We start from the raw sequence: 23,200 nt of genomic DNA, 5'->3' as shown, positions 1-23,200 counted from the left end.
GTAGAAAATTCTTCAGATGCACAGAAATATTTGCAGATACACACACATGCTGTTGAAACATTTTATTTTTTACCAAACAAGTCAGTGCAACATATGCACAGCAGATTACATTGGACTGAACAAAAATATGCTCACAAAAAACAGTAAACTGAAAAAGAAAATTGCAGAAAAAAATATATATACAAAAAAAGAGGCAAGAAAAATAATTAGGCAGCATCTTGCCGCACAGCTGGGTCTGGCCACAACGCCTCGTCCACATCACAGGCAATATCTTCCCTTGCCAGACATCGAGGGAAGAAGCGCCTTGAGTGCATTATCCATCCTTGAATTGCACCCACATCCATCTCATCACATGCCTCTTCCATAGCCTGCACAAGAGGCATGCGCACAAAGAGTTGCCGGTCGTATACCTTCCAATGCCATGCCAAAAATAACTCTTCTATGGGGTTCAGAAATGGTGAGTATGGTGGGAGGTATTGCACGAGAAATGGTGGGTGGTCAGCAAACCAGTTTTGGACTGGGGCTGCACGATGAAAGCTCACGTTGTCCCATACTACAACGTACCAGGTTCTTTGATGGTCTGCATCATTCATACGCTCTGGTGGTATGAGAATGTTGTGGAGTCTGTCCAGAAATGTGAGAATATGAGCTGTGTTGTATGGTCCAAGGTTGGCATGACGGTGGAGGACACCATGCGTATTGGAGATGGCAGCGCACATTGTGATGTTCCCACCACGTTGGCCAGGAACATCTATAATAGCTCTGTGGTCAATGACGTTTCTCCCCCTTCTTCTGGTCTTTGCTAGGTTGAACCCAGCCTCATCTATAAAGATGAACTAATGTGGGATTGCATGAGCATCCATTTCCAGTACTCCCTGAAAACAAAGAACAAAAGCAGTTAATATGGTGTTATCCAGTACACTGGGAAACAATGTTGCGTGTTGTGTACTGCAGTCAATATTGTACTTACATCCACATATGCTCGTCTGACCTCTTTGTTTCTTTGAGAGTTTCTCTCAAACAGCACCTTATAAAGTTATTTCATTCTGATTTGGTTTCGCTTGAGAATGCGAGCCAATGTGGACAGACTGACTCGTTGAATGTTGTTGAATATGGTGTTGTCTTGGATGATGTGGCTTTGAATTTCTCGTAATCTGATTTCATTATTTTCCAAAACCAAGTTTACAATGGCAGCTTCCTGTACCCCGGTGACCATTTGGCCCCTTCCTCCACCATGGTTGCGTCTCTCAGTCGCATGGTTGCGTCTCTCAGTTGCGTCTCTCAGTTTAGAAAAAAAAAAATAGGGCTGGACAATGCAGCCTAAAGATATTTCCCCCACAGTAGAGTAATTTCTACAGGAAATTTGTGCAGTTAGTGTATGACATCAGCCATTTATGAAGTAAACAGGTGTCACCCAACTGATACACTATGACATGGGGTGTACTACATTGTGTGAAAGAAATTATGGTTACATACCTGTACTCCAGTCTAAATGTCCGGATGACACAGGCGACAGTAAAACGGCACAAGTTGGGCTGCACTCTCTGTCCAGCCTCTCGCATTGTCAGCCCATGGTTGATGACATGATCAACTAAGGTTACTCTGATTTCATTTGAAAGTTGTTGTCTTCTTTGGCCATGAACTCCTCTACCAGCTCTACCCCTACCTCTCACTCTTCCTCCCCCTCTCATTCTCACCCTCCCTCTTCCTCTTCCTCTCTCTGCAACGGCTTCCATTGTTGTTGTAAAAGAAAAGGTGCTCACCTGTGGTCTTTTCATAGTGCTTACTTCCTGATTGAAGTGGTAACAATTAACCATTGAGGTGTTTGGCCAGGTGGCACATGTATTGGCCAATTAGCTCATGTAGTGTCATTTTGAATGGCAGTGTTTTGAAATGGCAAACATGTGACTTTGTCAGATTGTTGTGTCTTATGCAGAGAACATTTAAAAATTGCCATTTTGAATTGCAAAATGTGTATAAAGCAGAAAATGTGTTTAGACTTTTGGAGACTTGAGAAGAGGTTTTGCTCTCTGTATGTCATTTTAGTGTGTTAGCAATTGGAAAAAACTGTAAATGCAAGTAAAACTAAATGCACTCTTCAACCGATCGCTGCCCGCACTCGCCCGCCTGCCTAGCATCACTACTCTGGACGGTTCTGATTTAGAATATGTGGACAACTACAAATACCTAGATCTCTGGTTAAACTGTAAACTCTCCTTCCAGACTCACATTAAGCATCTCCAATTCAGAATTAAATCTAGAATCGGCTTCCTATTTCGCAACAAAGCATCCTTCACTCATGCTACCAAACATACCCTCGTAAAACTGACTATCCTATCGATCCTTGACTTCTGCGATGTCATTTACAAAATAGCCTTCAACACTACTCAGAAAATTGAATGTAGTCTATCACAGTGCCACCCGTTTTGTCACCAAAGCCCCATATACTGTCCACCACTGTATGCTCTCGTTGGCTGGTCCTCACTACATGTTCGTCGCCAAACCCACTGGCTCCAGGACATCTGTAAGTCTTCGTTTGGGGAAAGCCCCGCCTTATCTCAGTTCACTGGTCACCATAGCAGCACCCGTAGCATGCGCTCCAGCGGTTATATTTCACTGGTCATCCCCAAAGCCAACTCCTCCTTTGGCCGCCTTTCGTTCCAGTTCTCTGCTGCCAATTACTGGAACGAATTGCAAAAATCACTGAAGCTGGAGTCTTAAATCTCCCTCACTAACTTTAAGCATCAGCTGTAAGAGCAGCTTAACGATCATTGCACCTGTACACAGCCCATCTATAAATAGCCCACCCAACTAGCTCATCCCCATATTGTTATTTAATTTTTGCTCCTTTGCACCCCAGTATCTCTACTTGCACATTCATCTTCTGCACATCTATCACTCCAGTGTTTAATTGCTAAATTGTAATTATTTCGCCAATATGGCCTATTTATTCCCTTACCTCCCTAATCTTACTACATTTGCACACACTGTATGTAGACTTTTCTATTGTGTTATTGACTGTACGTTTGTTTAACCCATATGTAACTCTGTGTTGTTTGTGTCTCACTGCTTTGCTTTATCTTGGCCAGGTTGCAGTTGCAAATGAGAACTTGTTTTCAACTGTCATATGTGCTTAAAAAAAGGTGAAATAAAAATGTTTTAATTAAAATTTCAAACACAGATTCAACCGCAAAGACCAGAGAGGTCAGACTTTGAATATCCCTTTGAGCATGGTGAAGTTATTAATTACACTTTGGATGGTGCATCAATACACCCAGTATCAATACACCCAGTCACTACAGAGATGGAGGAAAACCTGGTTCAGTGTGCTTTCCACCAGACAATGTGAGATTAATTCATCTTTCAGCAAGACAATAACCTTAAACACAAGGCCAAATCTACACTGGACTTGCCTACCAAGAAGACAGTGAATGTTTCTGAGTGGCCAATTTACAGTTTCATCTTAAATCTACTTTAAAATTTTATTTATTTTTATTTTTTATTTCACCTTTATTTAACCAGGTAGGCAAGTTGAGAACAAGTTCTCATTTACAATTGCGACCTGGCCAAGATAAAGCAAAGCAGTTCGACAACATACAACAACACAGAGTTACACATGGAGTAAACAACATACAGTCAATAATACAGTAGAAAAAAATAAGACTACATACAATGTGAGCAAATGATGTGAGATAAGGGAGGTAAAGGCAAAAAAATGCCATGGTGGCAAAGTAAATAAAGTATAGCAAGAAAAACACTGGAATGGTAGATTTGTAGTTTGAAGAAAGTTCAAAGTTCAAATCTAAAATCTAAAATCTATGGCAAGACCTGAAAATGGTTGTCTAGCAATGATCAACAACCAATTTGACAGAGCTTTAAGAATAAATAAAAAAATTATGGGCAAATGTTGTGAAATCCAGTTGTGGAAAGCTCTTAGAAAGACTCAAAGGTGTAATCACTGCCCAAAGTGTTTCTACGAAGTATTGACTCAAGAGTGTAAATACTTACAGTATGTAAATTTGATATTTCTGTATTTCATTTTCAATACATTTGCAAAAAATTCCCAAAACACATTTTTGCTTTGTCAATATGGGATATTGTGTGTAGATGTGTGAGAAAAAATCTATTGAATCCATATTGAATTCAGGTTGTAACACAACAAAATGTGAAATAAGTCAAGGGGGGTATGAATACTTTCTGAAGGCACTGTAAGCCTATTCATCACATAATTTATACCTCATTCAGAGGACTTGAACTTGAAATTAGTACACTACTTTGGACCAGAGCTCAGTGGATTATATACAGATGTATGATCTTAATTTGAACCAGTTTTCTACAGCAGGAAACAAATACTGCAGCAACAGGAAATGTGAATTATTAAAATCATCCTGACAATAACCAACAATGTGATTTTGTATTTTATGCTTTTTTTGTTTGTGGCGGGTGGCATTACCACGAAGGAGCCGACAGATTTAAGGCTAGCAGCGGGTGGCAGGGAATTTTGGCTGGTTCCCCAAATCAGGGGGATACGCTTTGCTTTGCTACACCACCCCACAGCCCCAGACTGAAGTGAAGCGCATCTGATTCAGTTATGCCTCATTTGGGGGAAAAATGGACTTGCCACCATGAAGTACATGCCTCAGCTTGATGGAGAAATAATTACAAACATACGTACTGTGCTGCCAAGGCATGATTACAATTACTACCCGCTATCCTTCTACCCAATCCAAAATCAGCCGCTATCTCCTAGGCAGTGGTGTAAATTTGAGAGGATTGTGTGGGTATAAACAATATGAAAGTAGCTCCACTTTGCGATCAATAGGTTAGGTTAGGTATATTTTCAAATCAAATTTTATTTGTCACATGCGCCGAATACAACAGGTGTAGACTTTCCACCATATTTCGCATGTCTATCCAGTCCTCACAGATCTACATATGTGGTTAGGGGATATAGGGATATGGGGTCAGGGGTTCAATTGGGATTGCATGTTATTGTGTGTAACGTCTGCTTCCAACTCACCTCCTCAAACACGTAGATCCCCTGAACGCAGATCACTTTTCAACCACTTTCCAGCTCACACTCTCAAACACCTACATCCCCTGAACGCAGCTCACTCTCCAGATCCCAATCACCTGAATTCTAATCACCTGTTCACACACCTGCATGTAATTATCACACTATTTAGTTCAGTTCTTTGCACCACATCACTGTGAGGTTTTGTTTGTTTGTGACGCATATCTTTCGGCGTGCTGGTGGTCTCGTGATGTACTCCTCCTGTGTATGATAGTTTTGCCTGCCTCACTAACGACGCCTTTTGTCTATTACTTTAGCCTATCCTGTAATCTACCTATTGCCTGATCTCACAGACTTCGTTTACTAGCCTTTTCCCTGCCTGTACTGTTGCCCTTTTGGACCCCCTGCGTATGACCTTCTGCCTGTTTCTGGACCCAGCTACCTGCCTCCTCATGTGGTCCTTTGCAATAAACACCTGCTGCGCCCCGCGCTTGAAACCAGCACTCTGTCTCCCCTCGAGTTCATTACACTGTGATGTTAGGATGGGGAATGGCGATGATGTACTGTATAACAGATCACAGCTTTTGACTCATTCTTTATTTATATCAGGCAAGAGATTTGGGCCTAATTTCTACAAAAGCTAGCTCAATCCTTTTACTTGCTGAACTGTGAGCACCAACTCAGCCAACCTACCCAGAGGTAAACTTCCTTCCACAGTTAGCATAGCACTAGCCAGTGCCTTGCAACAGTCACTTTGCATTAGTATTACACTGCTCAAAAAAACAACACAATGTAACTCCAAGTCAATCACACTTCTGTGAAATCAAACTGTGCACTTAGGAAGCAACACTGATTGACAATACATTTCACATGCTGTTGTGCAAATGGAATAGACAACAGGTGGAAATTATAGGCAATTAGCAAGACACCCCCAATAAAGGAGTGGTTCTGCAGGTGGTGACCACAGACCACTTCTCAGTTCCTATGCTTCCTGGCTGATGTTTTGGTCACTTTTGAATGCTGGCGGTGCTTTCACTCTAGTGGTAGCATGAGACGGAGTCTACAACCCACACAAGTGGCTCAGGTAGTGCAGCTCATCCAGGATGGCACATCAATGTGAGCTGTGGCAAGAAGGTTTGCTGTGTCTGTCAGCGTAGTGTCCAGAGCATGGAGGCGCTACCAGGAGACAGGCCAGTACATCAGGAGACGTGGAGGAGGCCGTAGGAGGGCAACAACCCAGCAGCAGGACCGCTACCTCCGCCTTTGTGCCAGGAGGAGCAGGAGGAGCACTGCCAGAGCCCTGCAAAATGACCTCCAGCAGGCCACAAATGTGCATGTGTCTGCTCAAACGGTCAGAAACAGACTCCATGAGGGTGGTATGAGGGCCCGACGTCCACAGGTGGGGGTTGTGCTTACAGCCCAACACCGTGCAGGACGTTTGGCATTAGCCAGAGAACACCAAGATTGGCAAATTCGCCACTGGCGCCCTGTGCTCTTCACAGATGAAAGCAGGTTCACACTGAGCACGTGACAGACGTGACAGAGTCTGGAGACGCCGTGGAGAACGTTCTGCTGCCTGCAACATCCTCCAGCATGACCGGTTTGGCGGTGGGTCAGTCATGGTGTGGGGTGGCATTTCTTTGGGGGGCCGCACAGCCCTCCATGTGCTCGCCAGAGGTAGCCTGACTGCCATTAGGTACCGAGATGAGATCCTCAGACCCCTTGTGAGACCATATGCTGGTGCGGTTGGCCCTGGGTTCCTCCTAATGCAAGACAATGCTAGACCTCATGTGGCTGGAGTGTGTCAGCAGTTCCTGCAAGAGGAAGGCATTGATGCTATGGACTGGCCCGCCTGTTCCCCAGACCTGAATCCAATTGAGCACATCTGGAACATCATGTCTCGCTCTATCCACCAACGCCACGTTGCACCACAGACTGTCCAGGAGTTGGCGGATGCTTTAGTCCAGGTCTGGGAGGAGATCCCTCAGGAGACCATCCGCCACCTCATCAGGAGCATGCCCAGGTGTTGTACGGAGGTCATACAGGCATGTAGAGGCCACACACACTACTGAGCCTCATTTTGACTTGTTTTAAGGACATTACATCAAAGTTGGATCAGCCTGTAGTGTGGTTTTCCACTTTAATTTTGAGTGTGACTCCAAATCCAGACCTCCATGGGTTGATAAATTGGATTTCCATTGATTATTTTTGTGTGATTTTGTTGTCAGCACATTCAACTATGTAAAGAAAAAAGTATTTAATAAGATTATTTCATTCATTCAGATCTAGGATGTGTTATTTTAGTGTTCCCTTTATTTTTTTGAGCAGTGTATTTAGCAAATGGCAGCGTCAGCTGCCACATCAAACATCAAACTTACGCAATACCTCTGTGTCATTGGGTCTTATTGGATTCTGCATCACTGCCTGTATTCACTAGCTTGTTTTACACGTTTTTGTAGGATATCACTTCACCATGTTCTTACATGTAGGCCTATAGTGCATAGCTTAGCCTTGCATATCCGCCTAACAAATCATAATTACCAAGATTATAAAGCCAGACTCTGTTGTGTAGTAATTGTCCTCTCTTCAGACACTTAGTCAAAAGATGAGGACCAATAGTATTCGTGGTATTCACATGATAGATGTCAGTGTGCAACTCTCAATTCCCTCCCCCTGATGTGCTGTGCGCTCTTCCTCTCTTTCCCCGTGCAGAGAACAGGAGAGGAGGGAGAGCAGCGTTGCATGTGAAAGGATCTCAGGGGATACACGTTAGGTCCAGGCAGAAAGGTGAGGGAAGGAGGGAGAGAGAGGCAGAGTGAGAGGCAGAGAGAGTTCTTTGTCATCAGTTCTTCTTCATAATCTAAATGCAAATGTGTGGAGTAGTAAAAAAAATGTAATCTCCAAAAACACTTGTGTACACTATTGTGTATAGTGTTTGTGTCCTGTGTGTGTGTGTGTATTCTTCATTGATCAAACTGCTTTATCAACACAATGGGTTGCCTGTAGGAGAGAGTTTGAGTTTAAACATAACTTTACAATCACGTGTTGTGTGTAAGTACACTGAATTTAAAAACATTAAGAGCACCTGCTCTTTCCATGACATAGATCGACCAGGTGAATCTAGGTGAAAGCTATGATCCCTTATTGATGTCACTTGTTAAATCCACTTCAATCACTGTAGATGAAGGCGAGGACAGGTTAAGGAAGGTTTTTAACCACTTTGATGTAAATCCCATGGTTTATGGGACCTGCGCTGTTCTGGTACCGGTTTTGACCTATATTTTCATTTATAAGTCCTTCTGTGTACACCGTAGATTGAAATCTGACACCACTTGAAGCTGGGATGTCTCTACCATTTAATTCGCTCTTCTGACTGTCCATCAATTCCTGGCTAAACCCTACTTCACAGCCACTAACAACACATATGCCTGGAATCCTTAAATCATAACCCAACAGGAGAGAGTGGCTTCATCGCTGTACCAAATTCAGAGATCGATTTATAGCCAGTATTCAAAAAATTATTAATAGATAAAAAAATAAATCTATAACCTTTCTGTTTGTCATATATGGACAATATTAATATGAGATGAAAGGCAATTTCCTAATGAGTTTAGGAAGCCAAGCTGCAGCTCTTCAACACTAAATATAGAAATATGTATTTTACAGTTATAAGGAAGGTGAAATCTTAGTTATTCATTTAATAAATTGATTATACAAATATTTTGAAAAATAGAAGTAATATAAAGCATTACGTAGTTTTGTTGAATAGGAAATACATCATACAAAAAAAATCATATTTTCATATTTGTACTGTCTACTGTACAAATATGTCCTCAAAAGTGACGACACCTCAGCAATGTATAACTATCTTTACCAGAAAGATGAGATTTGAACCTTTCTTGGAGTATGTAGCATTACTAGTTATTGTTTATGGCCCTCTCATGATAAATAATTACTTTTGGGTAATTATTTTAGTTACATTTGAAGCCTTGAGACTTTTGACTTATGGATAATTGTGTATGCGTGCCGTTCAGAGGGTGAAGGGGCAAAAAAAAATATTTAAGTGCCTTTGAATGGGTTATGGTAGTTGGTGCCAGGCTCACCTTTTTGTGTCAAGAACTGCAACTCTGCTGGGTTTTCCACACTCAACAGTTGCCCATGTGTATCAAGAACATTCCACCACCCAAAGGACATCCAGCCAACTTGACATGACTGTGGGAAGCATTGGCGTCAACATGGGCCAGCATCCCTGTGGAACACTTTTGACACCTTGTAGAGTCCATGACTCAACAAATTGAGGCTGTTCTGAGGGAAAAGGGGTGAGGGGGGTACAACTCAATATCTGTGTATGTGTTTGTATACTGTATGCAAGAATGCTGTTCATTGACTACAGCTCAGCATTCAACACCATAGTACCCTCCAAGCTCATCATCAAGCTTGAGGCCCTGGGTCTCAACCCCACCCTGTGCTTTTGGGTCCTGGACTTTCTGACGGGCCACCCTCAGGTGGTGAAGTTAGGAAACAGCATTTCCACTTAGTTGACCCTCAACACTGGGGCTCCACAAGGGTGCGTGCTCAGCCCACTCCTGTACTCCCTGTTCATCCACCACTGCGTGGCCATGCACGCCTCCAACTCAATCGTCAAGTTTGCAGACGACACAACAGTCGTGGGCTTGATTACCAACAATGACGAGACAGCCTACAGTGAGCAAGTGAGGGCCCTCAGAGTGTGGTGTCAGGAAAATAAGCTCTCACTCAATGTCAACAAAACAAAGGAGATGATCGTGGACTTCAGAAATAGCAGAGGCAGCACCCCCCTATCCACATTATAGGGACAGCACTGGAGAAGGTGGACAGTTTTAAGTTCCTCTGCGTACACATCACAGACACACTGAAATGATCCACCCACAGTGTGGTGAAGAAATGTGGCTTGTCACCCAAAACCCTGACTAACGTTTACAGATGCACAATCGAGAGAATCCTGTCAGGTTTGAGGCAAATTTGAAAGGAGCAAAGTATAGAGAAATCCTTGATGAAAACCTGCTCCCGAGTGCTCGGGACCTCAGACTGGGGCAAAGGTTCACCTTCCAACAGGACAACAACTATAAGCACACAGCCAAGACAACGCAGGAGTGGCTTCAGGACTCTGAATGTCCTTGAGTGGCCCATCCAGAGCCCAAACTTGAACCCGATCTATCATCTTTGGAGAGACCTGAAAATAGCTGTGCAGCAACGCTCCCCATCCAACCTGACATAGCTTGAGAGGATCTGCAGAGGAGAATGTGAGAAACTCCCCCAATACGGGTGTGCCAAGCTTGTAGAGTCATACCCAAGAAGACTCAAGGCTGGAATTGCTGCCAAAGGTGCTTCAATAAAGCACTGCGTAAAGGGTCTGAATCCTTAGGTAATTGTGATATAAGTTTTTTATATTGAATAAATTAGCAAAAAATTCTAAAATCCTGTTTTTGTTTTGTCATTATTGGGTATTGTGTGTAAATTGATGAGGAAAAAACACTAATCAATTTTAGAATAAGGCTGTAAAGTAACAAAATGTGGGAAAAGTCAAGGGGTCTGAATACTTTCCAAATGCAGTGTATAACATCTCAGTTTGTGTGCGTGTGTGCATAGCTTAAAAGAGGAACTTCACTTGCAAGGCTTTAAACATAGAGGTGCTACACTGGCCATGTTTTAACCCCTCCTCCCCCCTCACTCTCTCTCCTTTCTTTCTCTCCCTCTCTCTGGCCGTTAAAGCAGTGGATATATTGACTAATCACATCTGGATCCTGATTGGTCAGAATGTGTATTGGTCACGGTGATGGTCATCAATGCTTGGAAAAGGTCGCTTGAAACGATACTGAAACCCATTGAAGGCACTAGGCTACTCACTCCATTATGCAATCAAGCACACACACAGAGTTATTTGTCCACATAATGAATGGGAACCATATAAATATAATTGTATGGGAAAATCCCCACAGACCATGTCAATTTGACTGCACCCTCATGGGTACCCACCCATGTATTTCTATGCTGGGAACATGACCGAGGTGTTGTCTTTCACACTGCGAGACCTTGGGAATGTAAGGTTCTATCTGCGCAAAGTATAGTTCTGAGATATGTGCAAGCATAGTTCTGAGATATTGAGCATCAAAGTTTTCACGTCCCAGATCTCAGAACTTTTTTTTTGTGAATTCTTCTTTCGTAACCCATTATGAAATGGGCTCCCGAGTGCCACAGCAGTCTAAGTGCAAGATGCGTCACTAAAGTCCCTGGTTTAAATCCACGCTGTATCACATCCGGCCTTCATTGGGAGTCCCATAGGACAGCACACTATTGATTAATAGCAATTGAAAACTCAAGTCATGTGCAAACGCCAGACCCCCCTCTTCAATCCCTGAAATGTCAATCTGGGTTCTTTTTTTAATTATTTAAGTTCCTTTGGAAAAGTAAAGACATTTAATGATAAAATAAAGATAATACCCTCCCTTCTTTCTAATCAAATCATCAAATATATTAATTAATGTTCATCACACATTTGTTAAAGCGATAGTTACCGAAAATGACAAATACATTATATCCTATGGATAAGTAGCAACATTGCTAAAGCTTAGCGCTGGATTAGTAAACTGATATATTTTTCTGGTCTCTGTCGCACAAAGACAGTAAACTACTTGCTAGTTATTAATAAAATGTGGTAAGTTTGTAATTTTAGTGAAATTTCCCTTCCATGGAGGTTTTGGTATTGATATACATAGGACAAGACAAAAACAGCAATGCCTCTCCCAAGGGCCTTAAACATGCTCTAAGGCACCTGTATTTATTTGGTTTTACCATAAAGAGCTTATGTTATGGCCATCCTTCTGAAAAAGCTGTGAGAAAAAAATTGAAGTAATTTAAAAAGAGGACCAGAACCTATTATATGAATAATCAAGGACATGGTATTATAAGGTTCTATCTGCAAATGTATAGCTTTGAGATAATTAGTATTTTTCAAGTCCCAGATTTCATAACTGTTTTGTGATGTCCTCCTCTTTCATGACTCAATAAGTATGTAGCCTTATATACAATTATTTTTGATTGACAACCCATCATTGTGTGATTGAATTGCAAGTAGAACCGTATAGCAGCAAGTTTAAAGGTATTTGCACAGATAGAGCTTACAGGTTTTCCATTTTTTTCATCGTAAATGTACCTTTTTTCTGTTGTTGACACATCTCACATGTAAAGGACCACATAAAGAGCAACTCGATGCACATTTCTGGCCCTTTTGAACCTTAGCTCTTGCCATCCTAGCATTGGGTGACCACAGTGAAAGAAGCAGAGATTTCATAATCACATAGTGCTTCCCAAATGGCTCCCTATTTCCTATATATATTTTGACCTGGGCACAAAAGTAGTGCACTATATAGGGAACAGTCCATATGGTGCCATTAGGAAAACTCCTGACTACTATAACCACTGATCTGTAAGGACAGTAGCCTAATCTAGCCTAGTGTATTGCCTACTGAGTAAGATGAGGGCTGTATGAAAGAAAGATGCAGACACAACCTATGTTTTGACTAGGGTCAACAATCCACCCACTTCAGATCCAAAGTTGTTCCTAGTCCGGTCAAGATGTTATTTTTGTTGTGCTGGAACAGCTTGACCTAATGTCTGTGCTATTTCTGGTGCTGTTGTAACTGTTTCTGGACAAGTGTAAAAAGTGGCAGTGAGATCCTTGAAATAGCACTAATCTGGAAGCCAGTAATTTCTCCCATGGCAATGCATCTGACTGCAGACACGCTCTCAAGTGCAAGTTTTATGACTACTCAAAATCAAATCAAGTTGTATTGGTAATATGCGCCGAATACAGCAGGTGTAGACTTCACAGTGAAATGGTTAGTTACGAGCCCATTCCCAACAGTGCAGAGTTAAAAAGTAAGACAAATATTTTCTTCATTAATTAATTTATATGTCTGAATTTAGCCACTATGTAATTCTTAAGAGTCTAAGCTGACAAATGGAATTGTTTTAAGATCATACCATGGATAATTTAGCTTTTTATGTTTAGGGTTTAGATAGCTTTAATTTTGAAGATAGATTGTGGCTTCTATCAATGTAATTGTCTGCATCATTTTCAATCCCCTTTATATTTTTTAGGTAAATAGATATACCAGTCAAAAGTTTAGACACACTTAGTCATTCAAGAGTTTTTCTTTATTTCTACTATTTTCTACATTGTAGAATAATAGTGAAGACATCAAAAACGATGAAATAACACATGGAATCATGTAGTAACCAAAAAGTGTTAAACAAATCAAAATATGTTTATTCAAAGTAACCACCCTTTGCCTTGTTGACAGCTTTGCATTCTGTCAACCAGCTTCATGAGGTAGTCACTTGGAATGCTTTTCCAACAGCCTTGAAAGAGTTCCCACATATGACGGCTACTTTTCCTTCACTTTGCGGTCTAACTCATCCCAAACCATCTCAATTTGGTGATTTGGTCGGGTGATTGTGGAGGCCAGGTCATCTGATGCAGCACTCCATCACTCTCCTTCTTGGTCAAATAGCCCTTACACAGCCTGGAAGTGTGTTGGGTCATTGTCACATCACGTGTAACCATGCCAGCCCAGGACCTCCAAATCTGGCTTCTTTGACTGCAGGATCGTCTGAGACCAGCCACCCAGACAGCTGATGAAACTTTGGATTTGCACAACCAAAGAATTTCTGCACAAGAAATCATCAGAAACCGTCTCAGGGAAGGTCTTCTCTGTGCTTGTTGTCCACACTAGGGTCTTGACCTGACTGCAATTCGGCGTCGTAACCGACTTCAGTGGGAAAATTGTCACCTTCGATGGCCACTGGCACGCTGGAGAAGTGTGCTCTTCATGGATGAATCACGGTATTAACTGTACCGGGCGAGCGGTTTGCTGATGCCAACGTTGTGAACAGAGTGCCCATGGTGGTTGTGGGGTTATGGTATAGGCAGGCATAAGCTTTGGACAATGAACACAATTGCATTTTATTGATCGCAATTTGAATGCACAGAGATACCATGACGAGATCCTGAGGCCCATTGTCGTGCCATTCCTCCGCCGCCATCACCTCAAGTTTCAGTATGATAATGCATGGCCCCATGTCGCAAGGATCTGTACACAGTTCCTAGAAACGGAAAATGTCCGAGGTTCTTCAATGGCCTGCACACTCACCATATATGTCACCCATTGAGCATGTCCGAGATGCTCTGGATCTACATGTACAACAGCATGTTTCAGTTTCCGCCAATATCCAGCAACTTCACATAGCCATTGAAGACTAGTGGGACAACATTCCACAGGCCACAATCAACAGCCTGATCAACTCCATGCAAAGGAGATGTGTTGCACTGCATGAGGCAATTGGTGGTCACTCCAGTTAATGACTGGTTTTCTGATCCACACCCCTACCTTTTTTTTAAAGGAGTTTACCACATCAGACACTGGCTTCATTAATAAGTGCATCGACAACAATGTCCCCACAGTGACCGTACATACATATCCCAACCAGACGCCATGGATTACAGGAAACATCCGCACTGAGCTAAAGGCTAGAGCTGTCGCTTTCAAGAAGCAGGACACTAATCCCGACATTTATAAGAAATCCCGCTACAACCTCTGACGAGCCGTCAACTAGGCAAAGCATCAATACAGGACTAAGATCGAATCCTACTATACTGGCTCGGACTCTTGTTGGATGTGGCAGGGCTTGCAAATGATCACAGAATACAAAGGAAAACCCAACCACGATCTGCCCAGATGAGCTAGATGCCTTCTAAGCTTGCTTCGATGCAAGCAACACTAAACCATGCATGAGAGCACCAGGTGTTCTGGACAACTGTGCGATCACGCTCTCTGTAGCCTATGTGAGTAAGACCTTTAAACAGGTTAACATTCACAAGGCCGCAGGGCCAGACGGATTAACAGGCCATTTTGGTTTACCAAAAAGCTGCCTGGACTATCTGCATTGATCCTTTCTGCACTAACTTTTTTCCTGTTACCTAGTCACTTTATTCCTAGTTATATACATATCTACGTATCTACCTCAGTGAACACGTTCCCGTGCACTTCGACTCGGTATTGGTATCCCATGTATATAGCCAAGTTATAGCTAATCATTGTGTATTTATTATTACTTTTATTACTATGTGTTATTACTTGTCTATTATTTATCTATTTTCTTTCTCTCTGCATTGTTGCTGTCTACACCTGTTGTTACAAAGAATGTGATGAATACAATTGTGACCTGGTAGGGCTACTCGTGATTTCGCTTCAGGCTGAAGGTTCCATCTTCTCTATTGGTCAGGTACTTGCATCCAGCAAAACTGCTCTGGTCTCGGCACTTGATCTCCAGGAGGCCATAGGTGGGGGTTGTTGTGTACTTGGTAGGTGAGACCGGATCCAAAGGGCAGCTCACCATACTCAGAAGGCACATACTATTGCTCTGAGTTTGAGGCCAGCAGGGTTTACATCTGACAGTTGCTTCGAATTGCAGCAAGGTTTTGCAGGATGTTTCTTGCAAACTCTTTACTGGGCAATGGTGTAGGGACTGGACAATAGAGGTTTGGCACAATCCACTCACAAGTCCTCCGGATCTTGTTGGCAGGTGCAATGTCTTTCTTTGGTGGCTTAACTATCAATATTTTAACTGCATTTACAGGTTTTGACTGCAGACCTGACATATGTGTGGTAATGTGCCATGTTTGAGGCAACGATGTTTTGCTCTCTGTTGGTGGAAAAGACGTGTAGCCCATTTTAATGTAATGAGCTACGGTGTACAGTAAACCGATGGCATGGTTGCACTGTCCTTGGCCCGCTTCGCAGTTTTATTTAGTCTCCATGATGAATGGACTTTCAGGGGAGAACTCTACCTGGAAACAAAGTAAAAACAGAATTGATTTAGACAAGACAACCTAATATTTATTTTAATACACCATAAGGGACACACAAATAAGAACATATAATGATATGGATTGTCCAATCAATTTTATAATGCATTAACTTAAGCTATAACAAAGCAGAAACCAAAAGCAGAACAATGCAAAAAAGGCTACTTACCTGAAATTGAAAACAAAATTTGTGATTATTGAATAGATTTCAGCGATTTCAGTAGTGATAGGTTTAAAAAAATGTTTTTCATTGTAACTGGTAGGGCCAAAATTATTCAATTTGGGTCTACTAAATCTAATTGAAGATCCATAAACCGTTTGCATTTCAGCAGCGTGATTAGCAAGCAGATTTGAAATCATGTTGTAACTGAAACAGGCTGAATATAAAGTTTGTGTCATTTCAGCGACATTTTGATCATGGCAGAGTGGCTATTGATTGCATTTTTCTGGATTGAAATTAAAATGGGAATTGGGTAGGTTTTACACACATGCAGTACCTTCTATATGTGGATTCCGTGGTTCATGGCATCCCAGCGTACGACTAGAGTGCATGCCACCACACTTTCTTAATTTGCAAGAAGAAATTCCCATACTCAATTGCCACCCACACTTACCTAACTGACCAGCAAACAATCTGAATTATGTAAAGCTCATTCTTTCGCACCTGCCTGACTCACTCCTCCTGACTGTGAAACCATTGGACGAGTCAAGATGACAAGCACAGCCACAACAACAACAGGGAACGTTAACTACTTAGCTACAATGGTTGTAAGTAGCAATAGCTGAAAGTATTCTGTAATTTGGTCAATGAAGTTATGTTAAAATATCAACTTTACACCTTTTTCAACCTACAACGTTATGTTAGCTATAGATAGCTAGCTAGCTACCGAGCTAGCAACAAACTGGTGGCAAAAACACGTACATACACAATCTTACCTTGTAAATCGTGAATGTAACCCTCGATCCAGTTACCGTAACCTTTTAGTTGGACTGCCTTGGGCAGTCTGACATCTTCATCTGCCATTTATCAATATAAGTCAATGTTATAGCCGGCAACAGTTGTAAACTATGTGCGCGTGACATTAAAACTTCAAACTTGAAAAACGAGAAGTCCACACAATTGTTTTTTTGACTTCTGGGTTCCCCCCTAGGATTTCCCACCTCAGCCTCGCTTTTGTTTCAAAATAGCGGCTGCGTAACTAAAGCGTATGGCTTTAAGCTATATTACCGTCATAATATAATAATACATGGCATTTAGCAGACACTTTATCCAAAGCGACTTACAGTCGTGTGTATACATTTTACATATTGTTGGTCCCAGGAATCAAATCCACTATCCTGGCGTTGCAAGCACCATGCTCTCCCTAATGGGCTACAGAGGACCACCATCAAATGGCCAGAATATTTGAATGGCACACAAGATTTTTGTTCAGGACTCCAGCACTGTAGGTTCCTGTGAATCACCAATATTAGCTTTATGCTTTTTTCAAACACAAAATAATAAATAAATGGGCTACCTTAAAATTAAAATAGCCACAATGGCGCTGCCCATGATGTCGCAGATGCCATAATGGCACAGATACTATCTCTATGAGCTCTACTGACAGTTTTGTGGGAGGCCTGGTCAAAGCTGTAGATGGTGCTGAAATGGACAATGCCACTTTACAGTCACTGGTGGGAGGCTAATGTAACCTGATAGATGCTGTCCGTGGTGCTGAAACAGTGTTGTCCTTGGGAAAGCTGATGTATATATATTCACAGTTTATACAGACATAGCTTTATCTAACCGTGTTCCTTAGGGTGTGTGTGAACAGATGAGTGAGTGAGTGAGTGAGTGAGTGAGTGAGTGAGTGTGGGTGAGTGGGTGGGTCCGTGCCTGTGTGCTTGTGCTCAAAAACCCCTGTGTTTGGTAATGTAAAAGAGTGGTGTATGGTTTGCGTCCCAGATGGAGAATGAGTGATGATTATGTTTTCTACTCTGGTAAAGGATTCTTTATCTCTTTTATGAGTTCGAGTTGTGTTCAGCTTACTCCAGGGTCGCATTCAGCACTGCACAATGTTATGGAACGTTCAGTTAGAAATACATTATGAGAACAGACATGCCTCTCATACAGTATATGTAGGGTAAGTAATAATGTCTGCTTTATTCGTGGCATTTCTATCTGCAACATTTAGTGTTTTGCACACTCCTGAACATGACCAATATTATTGCACCAGTTGTTAATCACTTGCCTTTTTCACTCTTTATTGATTTTCCTTTGATTGGAGCATGGCCATACTGAAGCCATTGGAAAAAGTGACACTTAAATCCTGACCTTGGCTCTCAGCCAATGACACTGGCTGTTCGAGTCGATATCATCATTATCGCTGTTTAGCATGCTCAAAGACTAATTTACACTACAGCTCTAGGAAGCTTTGCCAGCTCTGATCCCCTGACCTTTACTATTGTGTGGGCCTAGATAGACTGATCCGTTGAACCACTAACTAAACAGTCTGATTTACCAACAATGACGAGACAGCCTACAGGGAGGAGGTGAGGGCCCTGGCGGAGTGGTGCCAGGAAAATGACCTTTCCCTCAACGTCAACAAAACGAAGGAGCTGATCTTGGACTTTACATACTGCTTCACTAATTTAATATGTATATACTTTATTCTACTGTATTTTAGTCAATGCCACTCCAACATTCCTCTTCCTAATAATTATATATTTCTTAATTCCATTATTTTTTAATTTGAATATTTTTAATTTAAACTTTATTTAACTAGGCAAGTCAGTTAAGAACAAATTCTTATTTACAATGACGGCCTACCCCGGCCAAACCCGGACGACGCTGGGCCGGTCGTGCCCTGCCATATGGGACTCCTAACCACGGCTGGATGTCATACTTTTAGATGTTTGTGTATTGTTGTGAATTGTTAGATACTACTGCGCTGTTGGAACTAGGAACACAAGCATTTCGCTACACCCGCCAATAACATAAATGTGTATGTGATTTCATTTTATTTTTTTTAACAGTCAAACCCTGATAGGTACATTATGCATTTTTGTGTGAAGATAGTGTCGTCTACTGGAAGAAAGGGAGATTTTGATTTGATTTGTTTAAGGGCAGAGTCAATTGTACAGTACATTGGCAGTAGCAGCACTATGAATGGTCTTGTGTGGCTCAGTTGGTAATGAACGGTACTTGTAACGCCAGGGTTGTGGGTTTGATTCCCGCTGGGACTACCAATATGAAAATGTATGTATGTAGTAAGGTAAATGTCATATGTTATGGGGCTTGGCTGGGTATCAGAGAACCTTATCCTGAGGATCAATTAGGAAGAGACATTCCCCTCTGCTGCTTGTGTATAGGTCATAGTAGCAAGAGTAAGAGTTTTATTTTAACCTTTATTTAACTAGGCAAGTCAATTAAGAACACATTTGTATTTACAATGAAGTCCTAGGAAGAAAACAACAGATTTTTACCTTGTCAGTTACTGGCCCAATGCACTAGGCTACCTGCTGCTCCAGGAGTGTTGAAGAACTGAAAGCTTTATGAATACAGGCCCAGGTGATTCCAAATACAATGTACTAAACAGTAATTAGTAGAATCATTGAATTCAAAATCCTTTTCAAAATTCCAGTAACTTTCCAAAAATGTCCCAGTTTTCCAGAAGTCCCGGTTGGAGGATTGCTATAGGCTACTTCCTGCTTATTTCCTCCTAATACCAATCATCTTCCAACCAGGATTATGGGAAAGTTACTGGAATTTTGCAGCTTTATACCTTCTGCTATTCTTTTCATATTGTTTTCAAATCAATGACACTTTTACGTATCAGGTAAGTATGAAAGTAGTATAAGTATAAAAGGCAGGACATAAGTACAAGTACTGTAGTATGAGAGGAAACTTGCCTCTGTATTTACCAAAATAACTCAGCTAGGGAACATTGCCACAACTCCTTGTTCTCCTCGAGATACTTTAATTTAATCAAAGCATTCCTAATCACAACAAATATGATTTAGTCACATGTCATGGGTGGTTTACGTTGACAAATGGTGATTGGCATCTGGTTGGCTTTTATACAGTCATGTATCACTCACACATATCAACTTATAAGGCTGAATCACATCGAATGGAATTTTGCAAGATCTGTGCGAAATCGTTGAATCTGTTTCTGAAAAATGCCTATAGTATTTTCTGGAAAAATGTGTACTGAAAAATCTCGTTTTGAAGATAGGATGGATGTTATTTACTAACATTCAGAGCCATACAGAAGACCACTGAGACCTTTGTTATTGAACAGACATAGCTTAGTCTTGATGTCAAAGTAATAGTTTGCTTATTTTTGATGGCTAAAACTGAACTTCCCCTTTAAGTTGTTTACATTTACATATGGGTTTCATTTGGTTTAACTAACATGCTCTATTTTCTACCTCTAAGGTTGCCTACAAACCATGGCTGTGTGCACAGTATTTCCCCACCACACAGAGGCATTGTGGGAGGACAGTACCGTGTCTCCAGTACTGCCTGGAGGTTCAGCAGAGGTGTCCCTTCATACTGCCGGACAACGACGATCTCATCCACGGAGGAAGTCCCAGCTTCATATGTACAGGTGAGTGTGGTGGTGTGGACTGATCAGTCAGTCAGTCAATCCATCAAGTGTGATTTGTAGCCACAGCTTATACGGGTGGGCGTATATCCACTCTAGGGCTATGCTGTTTAGCTGAGATGCACCATAGATCTAGGATATTTTGAAATGTACTCAATGTCGGAATTTAGATGGAATTTGGATGGAATTGTATCTTGGAGGATATATGTAATAGTGCTCTTGTGCCCCTGATGATGTCTTGTATTATTACTTTTCACTGGTATCAATAAAGTTGTATGGTTTTGAACTCTGGGAACCTAGCCAACAATGAATTATAGTACTTGTCACTGGCGACATCTAGCTGCCACATAAGGCAGTGTTAGTAAAATCAATGACACTTCCCTCTAAGTGTAAAGTGTATTGCTGAGAAATCACTGTGATGGGGTACAACCACAGGATAGAATTGTAATACTCCACAAGGATCAGAGCAGAACCAGAATAACATGACCTACCCTGTCCTGATTTGATCTCAGTGGGGTGCTCTGTCATTTCTTCCCCCAGCCTTCAAAGTTTGAAGTATTTCAATACCGTAATTAGAATAGCCTTTGATATTTTTTTATTACTTGTGCGTCAGCGATTAAATGGTAGGCTTTGCCATTTGAGATCCCTGTTTTTCTGCCGCTCATTTGATGTCTTCCTTTAGTGTGAACTGGCAGTTTCTTTGAAAAGAGATTACACAAGGCGTGACATCAAATCATATTTTCTTGGTCACATACACATGGCTAGCAGATGTTATTGCGAGTGTAGCGAAATGCTTGTGCTTCTAGTTCTGACTGTGCAGTAAAATCTAACAAGTAATCTAACAATTCCACAACAACTACCTAATACACACCAATCTAAGTAAAGGGATGGAATAAGAATATATACATATATATAAATACACACACTTCGGGGCTCCTGAGTGGTGCAGTGGTCTAAGGCACTGCATCGCAGTGCAACAAGCATCACTACAGTACCTGGTTCAAATCCAGGCTGCATCACATCCAGCTGTGATTGGGAGTCCAATAGGGTGGTGCACAATTGGCCCAGTGTTGTCTGGGGTAGTCTGTAATTGTAAATAAGCTTTTGTTCTTAACTGACTTGCCTGGTTAAATAAAAATAAAAAAATATATGGATGAGTGATTACTGAGTGCCATAGGCAAGATGCAACAGATGGGATAAGTAATGCAAGATATATGAACATTACTAAAGTGAGTAGTGATCTATTTATTAAAGTGGCCAATGATTTCAGGTCTGTATATCGGCAGCAGCCTCTCTGTGTTAGTGACGGCTGTTTAACATTCTGATGGCCTTGAGATACAAGCTATTTTTCAGTCTCTCTGTCCCAGCTTTGATGCACCTTTACTGACCTCGCCTTCTGGATGGTAGCGGGGTGAACAGGCAGTGGCTCGGGTGGTTGTTGTCCTTGATGATCTTTTTGGCCTTCCAGTGACATCAGGTGCTGTAGGTGTCCTGGTGGGCAGCGGTGTAGATTATATTTACCGTGCTGCAATATGGGGGCGCTACAAAATGTGACTTTTTTTTCATTTTGAATTCAGTATAGGGTCATTATTGTTAGGTTATGATACAACATATGACATGATGATACTGATAGTTGAGTCGTATGAAGACTATGGTTTAACCGTGCATACTGACTGGTATTTATGCTCTTATGCACATGGTAATATGTATTTTTTTGGTGATACATTTCAACAAAACAATGCGTTAACACACTGTAAGTAAGGCTGGAACTAGGCTGGGTCATTTCTTTAGCTTATTGTGGGTCATCTGAATGAATGAATACACTTTATTGGTATTGGGGAAATTGAGTTTGTCATCATCATCAGACACAGGCATGGATGAAATAGACACACAGGGACGCATGAGAGGGATGCACAGAGACATGAGCATTTATGGTGTTTACCCACTACTCTCTTCATCCCTTACAGGGCTACTGGGGAGCCATGGGCAGCCCAACAACCAGGCAGAGTGCTGCGACGTCCGGTGGGACTCTAAACCGGACAACCGTTCCCGTGGGACGCTGAAAAGGACTCCAACACCCTCCTGCCATCACCAACAGAGGGTGTCGACATCAGTCACCTCGGCCGCAACACCCACCAGACTGTGCAGCAGCAGCGGCCGGCTGAAGCTGTGCCTGCTGGTCTTTGTTCTCCTGCACACTGTAGTCACCATCACCACCAGCTCCCACAATTCCACTGGGGTCGTCGGTGTGACTGCCATTTTCCCCCTGGAGGAAAGCTCCTCCAGTGAGGAATAATGGATAAAAATTGCAAAAAAACCTCTGGGTTTTATCTGGGTGAGTGAGTTGAAAAACCGGTTCTGACCAGTTCTGGCTGCTGCGTCTCTGTTCAGAGAGAACCCTGGAAGGTCCCTGGTATGTGCTGTTAAAGCCTAATTGGGCCACAGGAAGTGAGAGCAATTTACCAGGAGCAAAGGATGCTGGGAATTGTAGTCATGTGGAGAGGCGACGACATGGGCGGGGCCAACACACCTCAGACCAAAGGATCAATATCATATCACCGTGTCAATCTAAACCTGAGTTCACCTTTTCTGTCTCTTGTTTCATCATAATGTACGAAATCATTTTCTCTCTCCTCCTTGTTCAGTTGTTTGTGGAGTTTATTGGAATGTGAATTGGTTGTCTTAGAACAT

The 23,200-nt window shown here is 41.9% G+C and overlaps 1 protein-coding gene across 1 annotated transcript in view; it reads left to right on the top strand.

The window, feature by feature from the left end:
* Positions 1–22,934, top strand: part of nalf1a (NALCN channel auxiliary factor 1a) — a 79,607-nt gene extending 56,673 nt beyond the window's left edge. Inside the window, exons 2-3 of the mRNA XM_029741247.1 lie at positions 20,341–20,512; positions 22,477–22,934. Coding sequence (XP_029597107.1) covers positions 20,341–20,512; positions 22,477–22,805 — 501 coding nt within the window. The 3' untranslated portion in view covers positions 22,806–22,934. The remainder of the gene's footprint in view (positions 1–20,340; positions 20,513–22,476) is intronic.
* Positions 22,935–23,200: the final 266 nt, after the last annotated feature.

The sequence above is a fragment of the Salmo trutta genome, chromosome 39, assembly GCF_901001165.1.
Source record: "Salmo trutta chromosome 39, fSalTru1.1, whole genome shotgun sequence".
Classification (NCBI taxonomy): domain Eukaryota; kingdom Metazoa; phylum Chordata; class Actinopteri; order Salmoniformes; family Salmonidae; genus Salmo; species Salmo trutta.
Note: the sequence above shows the minus strand (reverse complement) of the source record. Positions and strands in the feature narration are given on the sequence as shown.